The following is a 14,723-nucleotide window of genomic DNA, read 5'->3' on the forward strand; positions in this document are numbered from 1 at the left end:
CTCTCCCCGACACCAGTCTGAGATTACGACAGCCTGCTCACAACCGTAGTTGTCACATTTGATTCCAAGATGAGTTTGACTTAATATTTGTGCCACCTACTGAGACCACCTAGATCCACCTCCATATCATCAGGCTCCACCTCTGTCTAAGCTCATCGTACCCTTGTTACCTCCAGACTTGATTATTGAAATGCACCCCATAAACTGGAGGTCATCCAAAACTCAGCTGTGTGTCTCAGTTTCAGGCAAGTCTCACTCCATTATCACCCCTGTGCTCATTGGCCATGATTGGCACCCAATCAAGCAACATCTTGTGCCATTCAGCTAAGATGAGCTTTGGCTAAGATGGGCGCGAGGTCAGGTGCAATGCCTGGATCTGGTATGTCTCTCTTGTGGGGACCATGAATTGGATGCAATTTGAATTGGTTTTTGGAGCAGGCAAGGAGCTGGATTAGGGGCTTGCCCCTGTACACACTCCAAGCTCTGGCTTTGTAACTCTCAGTCATTTTTAAACAACTGTTCAGGATTCTCTGCTTTCCATCCTTTATCACGGTCCTTTATTGCTATGGGCTTCATTTTTGAGTATAGTATGCAGCACTTAAACCGGCATTGTTTTGAATACAATGAAAAGCCCGGTCTGCCAAAAAAGGATTCATCACAGTATTAAAATGCCTTGGATCTTCTGCTTCCGCTCTCTCCCCGGCGGCGTGAAAATATATTGGTCCAATTCCACTCTCCTCTTTTCACTTCACTCATTCAAATTTATTTGTTGACTTTTTAGAAGACCAATACTAACTTGGTCTAATTCTAAGACCAAAACTATAATTGTTTCATAACCAGCAAGTAGGAAGTACATAATGTAAAAGTATGTTGTACAAGATTATATAAAGCTGTAACATATTTAATAGCAACAGAGAGAATCTGGAAAAGGAGGAAAACTTTATTAAGTGAAAATCGCAAGGTGAATATTTAAAAAGATTTAAAATATTCAAAAATAAAATGGCTTCGAGAAAACACCTATTTATTTAAAAAAACTGGCTTAAGATTTTATAATTTTTAACTAGTATTGAAGATAGAAATTACACTTTGTTCATGCTGACATCAGATTTCAAGATTAAAAGCCGGATTCTTTTGGGCAAGTCGCTCCCCCACACCCCCCTCGCCCCTCCCTCCCCACACACGCCCCCGCCCCTCCCTCCCCACACACGCCCCCGCCCCTCCCTCCCACACACACGCCCCCGCCCCTCCCTCCCCACACACGCCCCCGCCCCCCTCTCCCACACACACGCCCCCGCCCCTCCCTCCCACACACACGCCCCCACCCCGCTCTCCCACACACACGCCCCCACCCTTCCCTCCCCCACACACACGCCCCCACCCTTCTCTCCCCCCCACACACACACGCCCCCACCCCTCTCCCCCACACACGCCCCCACCCCTCTCCCCCACACACGCCCCCACCCCTCTCCCCCACACACGCCCCCACCCCTCTCCCCCACACACGCCCCCACCCCTCTCCCACACACACACCCCCACCCCTCTCCCACACACACGCCCCCACCCCTCTCCCACACACACGCCCCCACCCCTCTCCCACACACACGCCCCCACCCCACTCCCACACACACGCCCCCATCCCACTCCCACACACACGCCCCCACCCCTCTCCCACACACACGCCCCCACCCCTCTCCCACACACGCCCCCACCCCTCTCCCACACACACGCTCCACCCCAATCCCCCCCACACGCTCCACCCCTCCCTCCCCCACACACGCCCCCACCCCTCTCTCCCACACACACGCCCCCACCCCTCTCTCCCCCACACACGCCCCCACCCCTCTCCCCCACACACGCCCTCACCCCCACACACCCTCACCCCCACACCTCTCCCACACACATCCCCACCCCTCTGTGACACACACGCCCCCACACGCCCCCACCCCTCTCTCCCCCACACACGCCCCACCCCTCTCTACCCCACACACGCCCCACCCCTCCCACACACACACGCCCCAGCCCTCTCCAACACACATGCCCCCAGCCCTCTCCCCACACACACGCTCCCACCCCTCTCTCCCACACATACACGCCCCCACCCCTCCCCCACACACACGCCACCCCTCCCCCACACACACGCCACCCCTCCCCCACACACACGCCCCACCCCTCCCCCACACACACGCCACCCCTCCCCCACACACACGCCCCCACCCCCTCCCACACACACCCCCCCACCCCTCTCCCACACACCCCCACCCCTCTCCCACACACACACGCCCCTACCCCTCTCCCACACACACACGCCCCTACCCCTCTCCCACACACACACCTCCCACACACGCCCCCACCCCTCCCCTCAACCACACACATGCCCCCACCCCTCTCCCACACACATGCTCCCACCCCTCTCCCACACACACACGCCCCCACCCCTCTCCCACACACCCCTACCCCTCTCCCACACACACACCCCCACCCCCTCCCACACACGCCCCCACCCCCCCACCTCACCCACACACATGCCCCCACCCCTCTCCCACACACGCCCCCACCCCCCCACCTCACCCACACACATGCCCCCACCCCTCTCCCACACACATGCCCCCACCCCCTCCCACACACATGCCCCCAGCCCTCTCCCCCACACACACGCTCCCACCCCTCTCTCCCACACATACACGCCCCCACCCCTCCCCCACACACACGCCCTCACCCCTCTCCCCACCCCTCCTCCCCCACACACACGCCCCACCCCTCTCCCACTCACACGCCCCCACCCCTCTCCCACTCACACGCCCCCACCCCCTCCCACACACACCCCCCCCACCCCTCTCCCACACACCCCCACCCCTCTCCCACACACACACGCCCCTACCCCTCTCCCACACACACACGCCCCTACCCCTCTCCCACACACACACCTCCCACACACGCCCCCACTCCTCCCCTCAACCACACACATGCCCCCACCCCTCTCCCACACACATGCTCCCACCCCTCTCCCACACACACGCGCCCCCACCCCTCTCCCACACACCCCTACCCCTCTCCCACACACCCCCACCCCTCTCCCACACACACCCCCACCCACACACGCCCCCCCCCCCCACCTCACCCACACACATGCCCCCACCCCTCTCCCACACACGCCCCCACCCCCCCACCTCACCCACACACACGCCCCACCCCTCTCCCACACACATGCCCCCACCCCCTCCCACACACATGCCCCCACCCCTCTCCCACACATGCCCCCACCCCTCTCCCACACATGCCCCCACCCCTCTCCCACACATACACGCCCCGACCCCTCTCCCACACACGCCCCCACCCCCCCACCTCACCCACACACGCCCCCATCCCACTCCCACACACACGCCCCCACCCCTCTCCCACACACACGCCCCCACCCCTCTCCCACACACGCCCCCACCCCTCTCCCACACACACGCTCCACCCCAATCCCCCCCACACGCTCCACCCCTCCCTCCCCCACACGCCCCCACCCCTCTCTCCCACACACACGCCCCCACCCCTCTCTCCCCCACACACGCCCCCACCCCTCTCCCCCACACACGCCCTCACCCCCACACATGCCCCCACCCCTCTCCCACACACATCCCCACCCCTCTGTGACACACACGCCCCCACCCCTCTCTCCCCCACACACGCCCCCACCCCTCTCTCCCCCACACACGCCCCACCCCTCTCTACCCCACACACGCCCCACCCCTCCCACACACACACGCCCCCAGCCCTCTCCAACACAAATGCCCCCAGCCCTCTCCCCCACACACACGCTCCCACCCCTCTCTCCCACACATACACGCCCCCACCCCTCCCCCACACACACGCCCTCACCCCTCTCCCCCACACACACGCCCCCACCCCTCCTCCCCCACACACACGCCCCACCCCTCTCCCACTCACACGCCCCCACCCCTCTCCCACTCACACGCCCCCACCCCCTCCCACACACCCCCCCCCACCCCTCTCCCACACACCCCAACCCCTCTCCCACACACACACGCCCCTACCCCTCTCCCACACACACACGCCCCTACCCCTCTCCCACACACACACCTCCCACACACGCCCCCACCCCTCCCCTCAACCACACACATGCCCCCACCCCTCTCCCACACACATGCTCCCACCCCTCTCCCACACACACGCGCCCCCACCCCTCTCCCACACACCCCTACCCCTCTCCCACACACACACACCCCCACCCCCTCCCACACACGCCCCCACCACCCCACCTCACCCACACACATGCCCCCACCCCTCTCCCACACACGCCCCCACCCCCCCACCTCACCCACACACATGCCCCCACCCCTCTCCCACACACATGCCCCCACCCCCTCCCCCACACATGCCCCCAGCCCTCTCCCCCACACACACGCTCCCACCCCTCTCCCACACATACACGCCCCCACCCCTCCCCCACACACACGCCCTCACCCCTCTCCCCCACCCCTCTCCCACTCACACGCCCCCACCCCCTCCCACACACACCCCCCCACCCCTCTCCCACACACCCCCACCCCTCTCCCACACACCCCCACCCCTCTCCCACACACACACGCCCCTACCCCTCTCCCACACACACACGCCCCTACCCCTCTCCCACACACACACCTCCCACACACGCCCCCACTCCTCCCCTCAACCACACACATGCCCCCACCCCTCTCCCACACACATGCTCCCACCCCTCTCCCACACACACGCGCCCCCACCCCTCTCCCACACACCCCTACCCCTCTCCCACACACCCCCACCCCTCTCCCACACACACACCCCCACCCACACACGCCCCCACCCCCCCACCTCACCCACACACATGCCCCCACCCCTCTCCCACACACGCCCCCACCTCACCCACACACATGCCCCCACCCCTCTCCCACACACATGCCCCCACCCCCTCCCACACACATGCCCCCACCCCTCTCCCACACATGCCCCCACCCCTCTCCCACACATGCCCCCACCCCTCTCCCACACATACACGCCCCCACCCCCCCACCTCACCCACACACATGCCCCCACCCCTCTCCCACACACATGCCCCCACCCCTCTCCCACACACATGCCCCCACCCCTCTCTCCCACACATACACGCCCCGACCCCTCTCCCACACACGCCCCCACCCCTCTCCCACACACGCCCCCACCCCTCTCCCACTCACTCGCCACCACCTCTCCACACACACACACGCCCTCACCCCTCTCCCACACACACACGCCCCTACCCCTCTCCTACACACACACGCCCCCACCCCCTCCCACACACGCCCCCACACCTCACCCACACATGCCCCCACCCCTTCCCTACACACATGCCCCCACCCCTCTCTCCCACCCACATGCCCCCACCCCCCTCTCCCACCCACACACGCCCCCACCCCTCTCCCACGCACGCCCCTGCCCCTCACCCACACATGCCCCCACCCCTCACCCACACACGCCCCCACCCCTCTCCCCCACACACGCCCCCACCCCTCTCCCACACACCCACCCTTCTCTCACACACACACACCCACCCCTCGCTCCCACACACACGCCCCCACCCCTCTCCCCCTCACACCCCACCCCTCTCCCACACACACGCTCACCCCTCTCTCCCACACACACGCTCATCCCTCTCTCCCACACACACGCTCATCCTCTCCCCCACACACACACTCGCCCCTCTCTCCCCCACACACACACTCGCCCCTCTCTCTTCCCCCACACATCCACCCCCCTCTCATACTCAGAGGTCCACTCGGTTCCCTGCTCAGAGTTCTGTTCCGAGGCCAGTTCTTCCCATAGTCCGCTGTCTACACTTGCCCTGATACTGAGATTTAGTGTTTTGTGCTGTTTCCAGCTCATCCTACAGAGGCTGATTCATAGAAGTCAGCCTTATCCCTGCAATTTTAAGGTGAGCTTTTAAATCGAGATCTGCACCCCTGGATAATGCAAAAGTTCCCATGGCAGTACTCCAAGGCAGCCAGAGAAACTTTCCTGGTGTTGTGTTCTGACCAATATTTATCGCTTAACGAACATTAAAAAAAACTTGCAGCTGTTTGAGACCTTACTGCGCACAAATTGGCTGTGTTTCCCAATATTAAAACAGTGACTATACTACAAAGTGATTAATGCTGTGAAGCACATGAAATATCCTGAGGATATCATAGAATTTCAGAGAATTAACAGTGCAGAAGGAGGCCACTTGGCCCATCAAGTCTGCACCGGCTCCTGGAAAGAGCACCTCACTCAAGCCCACACCTCCACCGTATACCCTCAACCCCAGCTAACCTTTTCTGAATACCAAGAGCAATTTATCATGGCCAATCCACCTAACCTGCACATCTTTGGACTGTGGGAGGAAACCCGAGCACCCGGAGGAAACCCCCACAGACACGGGGAGAACGTGCAGACTCGGATAGTGACCCAAGCTGCGAATCGGACCTGGGTCCCTGGTGCTGTGAAGCAACTGTGCTAACTACTGTGCTACCGGGCTGCCCAGGATATAAGATTTCTTGCATAGATGCAAGTTTCTATTTATAATTGGCATTATGAGTATAATTTTGAAACATGCGGAGACTTTCTCCCTCCTTCAATTTTGGATTGATAAAATAGCTGCTTCATGTTTGCAATCAGAGTAATGTAATCAATTTCTATAGGAGCTTTCCATTGATATTAAATTGCCGTTGTCTATCAGCCATGTCTCCCAAAACAGGTTCTCAAAAATACCAAACTACAACAATTCCAGCAACAAGGTTCATAAACTGATAAGCCACTAAGGATGACTGACCCCACAGCAAATGATCCTGTGAACTATCTGGCTCTTACAATGGGAGCCTTTTATAGCAGTCTGATATACTTGTAATGTTCCATTTGCAATGACGTATTTACATTATGCTCGATAGAAAAATGGCGCATTAAGGAATCATTTGATATGTTCACATTTAAACATTTAATATTGCAAAGTAAATAAATGGGTAACATAGCACCACGTCACACCCACTTTTAACATCCAGATCCACTTGAGCAAATAATATCCTGATTATTTGACACTAAAGAATGGCGTTTGGTTGCTACTTTTGTAATACTACTCCCAAAGAGAAACACAGTTGCCCCATTACAAATCAGGTCACTGCCAACTAAAACTCAAGCAGTTCAAGTACAGTACTTGTTTGCTGCAGCATAAATGTTGGCAGAAATGACACAGTATCAATGAGCCCAACCTTAAAATCGTCTTTGATGTGAATCTCAGAGCACAACAGGTATTGAACAGAAATTCTAAACATAATGATAGCATTATAGTGTCAAAAATTTCAGCATCTGATTATACGATTCTAGGTCACGGTTTACTCAAGACAAAGGACACGCACAAGATATTTACTGGATTATAATCCTTCCAGGAATGTATTGCATTTTATGTAAGCTAACCGAATGATTCAAGGGCAATCAAATTGGGAAAATGAATCTTCAGTAATCTACAATTGTCACTGGAACCCTTCAATTCCAGTGCTCCCCATGTGTGCGTGGGTTTCCTCCGGGTGCTCCAGTTTCCTCCCACAGTCCAAAGATGTGCGGGTTAGGTGGATTGGCCATGCTAAATTGCCCGTAGTGTCCTAAAAAGTAAGGTTAGGGGGGGGTTGTTGGGTTACAGGTATAGGGTGGATACGTGGGTTTGAGTAGGGTGATCATTGCTCGGCACAACATCGAGGGCCGAAGGGCCTGTTCTGTGCTGTACTGTTCTATGTTCTAATTAAGACTATAGTTTAAAATCATTGACTAGTTGGTGATTTTAGAAGGGATGACGAAATATTTGGCAAAAGAGTTGAATTTTGATTCGGGTCTTAAAGGAGATGAAGCAAGTGAAAAAATTCTAAAGAAAGGGAGGGAAGTCATTTAGGCATGGCATCAATGGTGCGTCAACGGGAGGAAGGAAATTTAATAGGAGGTTGGAGACTGAAAAAGACAAGTTCACTAGTGGGGATATATGGCTGGTGGAGGTTACAAAGACGGAATGGCGAGGCTATGAAGGAATTTAAATGCATGCAAGGGTGAGATTTGTGGGTGTGAGGGACTGGGCTGACTGGTAAATTATATTCAGTACTGCATACGATTAGGGCAGCAGAATTTTTGATCAGTTAAAGTTTAGTGTGGAAGGTGGAATAATTGAGAGAGGAGCCAGCAAAGATGTGAATGTGGATTTCAATGGCAGATGGACTGAGGTGGGACAGAGACGGGCAAGGTTATTTAGCAAGTAGGTAGGCTTTCTAATGGCAAGGATATGGGACCAGAAGTTCAGCTTGGGGTTAATAGGTTGTCAAGGCTGTAAATTGTTTCAGACAGTGGCCAGACAGGGACGCGGAGATTGTAGTGGGGCCTGAAGACAATTGTTTTGATCTTCCCAAAGTTTTCCTGAAGGAATCTGTGGTTTATTCAAGACTGGCTGCCAGAGAAGAAGTATGGGAATACAGAGGCAATGAAAGGGTCAAGAAAGGTTGATGGAGGAATACATTGGTTTTGTCCCTGTACATGTAAACATGTGTACATGTACAGTGAAATATTATTAGTGTGTAGAATCGGAGGACATTGATATACTAGATCAAGCTTCTGGTTTCTGTATTACTGAAAGCGAGGTAAATGAAGATCAGACAGAATCTATAGAAGATAGGGCAGCACGGTGGCACAGTGGCTAGCATTGCTGCCTACGGCGCTGAGGACCTGGGTTCGAATCCCGGCCCTGGGTCACTGTCCGTGTTAGAGTTTGCACATTCTCCACGTGTCTGCGTGGGTTTCACCCCCACAACCCAAAGATGTGCAGGGTAGGCGGATTGGCCATGCTAAATTGCCCTTTAATTGGAAAAAATAATTGGGTACTCTAAATTTAAAAAAAAATCTATAGAAGACGAGTTATCAACTCCACCAGATTGCGATACACTCTTATGTACTCCTATTTCCTAAATTCGATCTCTAATCTTTTTTTGAGTCATCTTGTTCCGCTATGACTACAAAGGAGAACAACAATTAGCTCAGTGTCTCGATGCTGGGGAAGTATCCTGAGCATCGTCACCGTTGGTGGTCGCTGCTGGAAATATTCATGCATGGACATTGGCTAGACATAGTTGGGCTCCGCTGTAATGTACCAAAGTTAAAAAGCTGTCCATAGCTGTTTGTAGTACTGCCTTCAAAAGAACTGGGATATAACGAAAAACCAGAGTAAATACTGAGGAAGACTTACAATTATAAAGGAAAGGAGAAAAGGCACTCTCTTACCTACAATATGGAAAGAGGAAAACCTTTGCACTTGAATGTGAAAGAATTAATGCAAGCGTTACAGCATTTTTCAAGTTCTTACCTCCTCCCCTGGCTGGAAATTTTCATGGCACAGTGGACAGTGGTTGGCAACTTTCTCAGGCTTGGCAGCTGCAAAAGAGTTACAGAAAAATATAACTTTCCACATCATGCATTTGAATCCTTTTTACATTTCAACTTTGTAGATGAATGATTATGAATTGTGATATGCAAAGTATCCATATATATGCGAAGACCAACATATATTGATCTACTACACAGCTAGCTAAATACTTTAGACAATTTCCATGTCAAAAATCATTTAAATATTCAAGAATCCAAAATAGTGACGTAGATCTCAGAAGTTTTATATATGGGAAAAATTGCTCATGAAATGAGATAGCCTTATCTACAGTTCTTTATATTATACTATGCTGTAGCACAGTGGGTAGCACTGTTACTTCACAGCTCCAGAGTCCCAGGTTCGATTCCTGGCTTGGGTCACTGTCTGTGTGGAGTCTTTACCTTCTTCCCGTGTCTGCGTGTTTCCTCCGGGTGCCCTGGTTTCCTTCCACAAGTCCCGAAAGACGCGATGTTGGGTAATTTGGACATTCTGAATTCTCCCTCTGCGTACCCGAACAAGCGTTGGAATTTGTCGACTGGGGGCTTTTCACAGTAACTTAATTGTAAGCCTACTTGTGACTGTAAAGATTATTATCATGTTCAATTGCTGCACTAATAAGCCTGAGAACTGAATCTTGGCTTGTCTTGTACTCAGATTCAATATTCAATTGGTCAACCTGTCTCTTTTATACTTCAAAGTGGCTTTAATAATAAGAAAGAAAAGGTGTTTTACATTACCTCATAAGGATACGCCTGTCATTTGCAGGCAATGGCTATCCTAATATAAGTTTGCCTCAATTGATAAGGCTAGCCATGAGAAAAGACCCATTTTGTTCAGCAAACTTTGGAATTGTCGCTGGCTTGGAGGCGGCGAGAGGGAAGACCCACATGCTGGTAACTGGCAACACAAGCAACCCTCCCATGGTTAATGTGAAATCAGTAAACACCGGCCTCTCAAATGCTTCTCAGTAGAGTGGAGGAAAAGCAAATTAAAATCTCCAACATCACAACTATAGTTATTTTATTGAACAAGGCACATGGAACAACATTTATCTGACTTTAGATTTCAGATGAATAGTAGCTACGTTACTTTTCCCTTGGAAGCATATTTATTTCACTCACTATATTAGTATTTATTCTCATTCCTCAGGTGTATAATGACAACCAAAGCTCAACAATCAAGCTTCTTTATCAGTTGGTTCTTCTTGACTACGATAACAGGTTAGTGTATAAATCACTGCTTTTCATATTCAACAAAGTGGTGGCTTTGTAGTGTGTTATTTGTCACACTGCGCAATCATAGAATTTACAGTGCACAAGGAGGCCATTCGGACCATCGAGTCTGCACCAGTCCTTGGAAAGACCATCCTACTTAAGCCCATGCCTCCATCCTATCCCCGTAACCCAGTAACCTCACCTAACCTTTTGGACACTTAACAGGCAATTTAGCATGTCCAATCTACTTAACCTGCAAAATCTGTTTTACTTCCACTGTAATGAGAATTCGAACACACACTGCAACACAAAAGCAACTGCACATGATTTAGTAAATTACACATTGGCACAGAACATGGTGCACCTCCTGCAATGGTTCTCAGCTTGTCTGGTGACAACATTACTGTCACCAAATTCAGAGATGCTGAGGCCTGGTGTCATGAACTGGTAGGTGGACTAACCATTCAAATCTCTGGCCCCTCTTGCAATGATTTTTCATTCACCTGAGCATGCGAGTTCCTCTGCTGAAATAAAAAGTCAAGCACCAAATGTAAATGCATGTACAGCATTTGCATAGAGATTCTTGTTCCTGTTCTATTTGAAACTAAGTAAAATATCAAGAGGGATTTGACTCTAACTTTGCCTGTACAACTCATTCAGAAAACCTCAGAGAAATCTTTACTTCAGCATTTGACTTATCCAACATTATTTTTTCTGTCCTCAAGCACCACTTCGCTTCAATTCCAGTTGATTCAGATGTATGCATTTTATCCTGCACAAAATTCCACTTTCCCTCAATCCTTGCTGACCTTATTGACTCCTTGTCCACCAACAAACTAATTTTAAATCCTACTCCTTGTCTCAGATTTCTCCATGGCATCAACTTTTTCTACCGTGGCAACTTTCTTCAAACCTTTCCCACATCCTCCACTTTCCTTTCTCTGGTCGACTTTGCTGTTAACGTCACCCCATCAGCATGCTGCAAGCATTGTTGAAATGCTCTTGCAGATGCAATGTGCCTGCTTCAGACATACTAACAATTCAAATCGCTGAATCTTGGGTCAGGGTCCATGTTTTGGATTCTGCAGTGGCATCAGTGGAATAGAATGACATGTTTAACAGTAGCATATTTACTTACTGTACTTCCCAGCTCAAATCGAATAAGGCATAGAAAATTCCACAAATGTCCGGCATTTACTAATTCCACAGAATATTGGACAAAACCATGTAAATCAGAGACAGGTATAGAAAATTAAGAATACAATGCTGATATGGTTCTTACTGGACTAGCAATCCAAAGGCAGCACGTTGGTGCACTGCTGCCTCACAGCTGAGGGTCCCAGGTTCAATTCCGGCCTCGGGTGACGGTTTGTGTGGGGTTCGCACTGTGGAGTTTGCACTTTCTCCCCGTCTCTGCGAGGGTTTCCTCCGGGTGCTCCGGTTTCCTCCCACAGTCCAAAGGTGTGCAGGTTAGGTGGATTGGCCATGCTAAAATTGCCCCTTGGTGTCCAAAAGGTTAGGTTGGGTTACGGGGACAGAGTGGAGGTGTGGGCTTAAGTAGGGTGCTCTTTCCAAGAGCCGGTGCAGACTCGATGGGCCGAATGGTATCCTTCTACACTGTAAATTCTACGATAAGAATCGTGAGATACGAGTTCACATCCCACCATGACCGCTGGGGAATTTTAATTCAGTAAATTATGTAAATTGGAATAAAAAGCTAATATTAACAGCTGGTCATGGAATTATTGTATTGTTGTAAAGTAAATCTGGTTGACTAATGTAGGAAAATAAATCTGTCATTCTTATCCCTGGCCTACTTGTGACTCCAAACCTACAGCTATACCATTGACTTCTCACTTATTTAAACTTACTTACACTCAGTTGTACCAAACTACTCCAAAAAGTATAAAATCAGAGTTCAGTTGATTTTGACCTATACAACAAAGACACAACTAACCCATCCCCATCAGTGTTATTTTAGGTTGTTGTCAATTTGGATTTACAGACAGTTCTGGAGGCACTGTTCGCAAATTCCATCTTTTATTAAGCATTGTGCTTGCTATTTACAAGGTAAACTCTGCACAGGGCTTTACATAGAACTCTCCGTGCTGCTACGTCAATGATGGTGTAGCCTATATATTCACATATTTTGCATACATCTTTGACTCAATAAATACTATTTACATTATCCTATATCTCTCCCCAAAGTCTCTGCCTTCATCTCTGGTGCACAAAGTTAAGAGTTGTGGTAGTTTCACTCCAACCTTGTTCGCATGCCTATTGGAGGTTCTTCCTGTTCTCTTTTGAACTCTATTGAGTAGCTTGTAAATCTTCAGAGACTATTGGTCCATTCTATTGATGATGGTCTTCTTGCTGATCTGGCTGCGCTTCTATTTCTTCTCACTATCTTATTCTCAGTCTCAACCAGATAGGGTTGGACCCATCAGAGGTTCTGACTGAGATAACCCATTCTGAAGAGGTGTCAAACAGGAGCTCAACAGTGCTAAGTTGAGATCATAATTTTTTTTAAATCAAAGATTTGACTAACCTTATCCTCTGTTGGCCTCATCATTTGCTTTTGTGTATTTGGAAGAATGGGTGTCTGGACAAATGCAGTCTTCTGTAAATTTCTTGAACCCTGGCTAATTTGATGGCGGTGGTAGAGGGGAATGGAGACTCAAGCCCCCAGTAAGGTTTATAACATGGAACATGCGAGGGCTCAATAGACTGGTGAAAAGACCTTGTTTTTTTGCGCATGAAAGGAGTTTAAAGGCGGAGGTAGTCTTTCTGCAGGAGACGCACCTCCATGTGAAGAAGGGACATGCCGTGGTTTTTAGATGGGTTGGAGTTTCCACAGTTGGAGGATGAGAAGAGGCAACCGCTAGAGGAGCCCTTGGGCTTAGGGAGGTATTGGACAGTATAACGGAAATGAAGTCGGGGAAGGCCCCGGGCCCGATGGCTACCAGGCGGAATTTTATAAGTAGTTTGCGATGGACGTGGCACCGCATTTCTTGGGGGAATTTAATGAGGCGTTGTAGAAGGGGGAGCTACCGTAGACGATGATGCAGGCAACGATCACATTGATGCCAAAAAAGAGAAAGGACCATTGGAATGTGGGTCATACAGGCCCACATCGCTGTTAAATACGGATATGAAAGTGCTGGCTAAGTTGGTGGCAGGAATGGAAGGTTGTATCCTGGGGGTGGTCGCGGAGAACCAGACAGGCTTCATACAGGGCAGGCAGCTCTCTAGTAATACGAGGCGGCTTATGTGAGCATGACGCGGTAGAGAGGCCGGGTACTGGAGGTAGTGGTGTTCATGCATGCAGAGAAGGCACGTGACCGGGTGGAGTGGCGGGATTTGTTTGAGGTCCTGGGAAGGTTCGGGTCTGGGCCAAAGTTTGTGTCATGGGTGCACCCGTGATATGTGACACCGGTGGCCAGTGTACAGATCAACAATATGGGTTCACGAAACAGCGTTTATAGGAAGTGGAGAGAAGTGGGCCTGGTCAGGGTAAGGGATCTGTACCTGGAAGAGAGGTTTGCTAGTATACTGAAGGAGAGGGCAGAACTCCTGAGAGGAAGTGAGTTTAGATACTTGCAGGTAAGGGACTTTGCACGGAAGTTTTGGAAACGGTTCCCCAGGATACCGAGGTATGCCCTGCTGGAGTGATTGCGGTTTCCGGATGTGGAAGGGGAGGGCAGGATCGGATACATATATGGGTGGCTGGGAGAGCAGGGAGATGAGTAGGGGAGTGAAGATTAAGGAGAAGTGGGAGGGAGAGCTGAGAGAAGAGATAAGCTGGGGAGTGAGGCACTACGAAGGGTAAACGCGACATCTCGTGCTCAAAGATCAGCCTGATACAGTTCAAGGTGGTTCATAGGTTACATGTGACAAGGGCAAGAAGTGGGTTCTTCCAGGCAATACCTGGCTTGAGACAATTCACACCTCTTTAACCTGGGATTATCCCTCTCTCTGGATCTGTAACGATTTGATTACCTGCTAATGCTTGCATTCCAAGCATTGTCCGGCATCTCTGACTTTGTCTATATAAATGTTTCTGGAACATACCTCTCCAT

At 51.3% G+C, this 14,723-nt stretch overlaps 1 protein-coding gene across 1 annotated transcript in view; it reads right to left on the minus strand.

Moving 5' to 3' along the window:
* cep104 (centrosomal protein 104) overlaps window positions 1-14,723 on the minus strand; it is a 243,452-nt gene that overhangs the window by 25,706 nt on the left and 203,023 nt on the right. Inside the window, 1 exon segment of the mRNA XM_038821410.1 lies at window positions 9,371-9,438. Coding sequence (XP_038677338.1) covers window positions 9,371-9,438 — 68 coding nt within the window.

The sequence above is a fragment of the Scyliorhinus canicula genome, chromosome 16, assembly GCF_902713615.1.
Source record: "Scyliorhinus canicula chromosome 16, sScyCan1.1, whole genome shotgun sequence".
NCBI classification, from domain to species: Eukaryota; Metazoa; Chordata; class Chondrichthyes; order Carcharhiniformes; family Scyliorhinidae; genus Scyliorhinus; species Scyliorhinus canicula.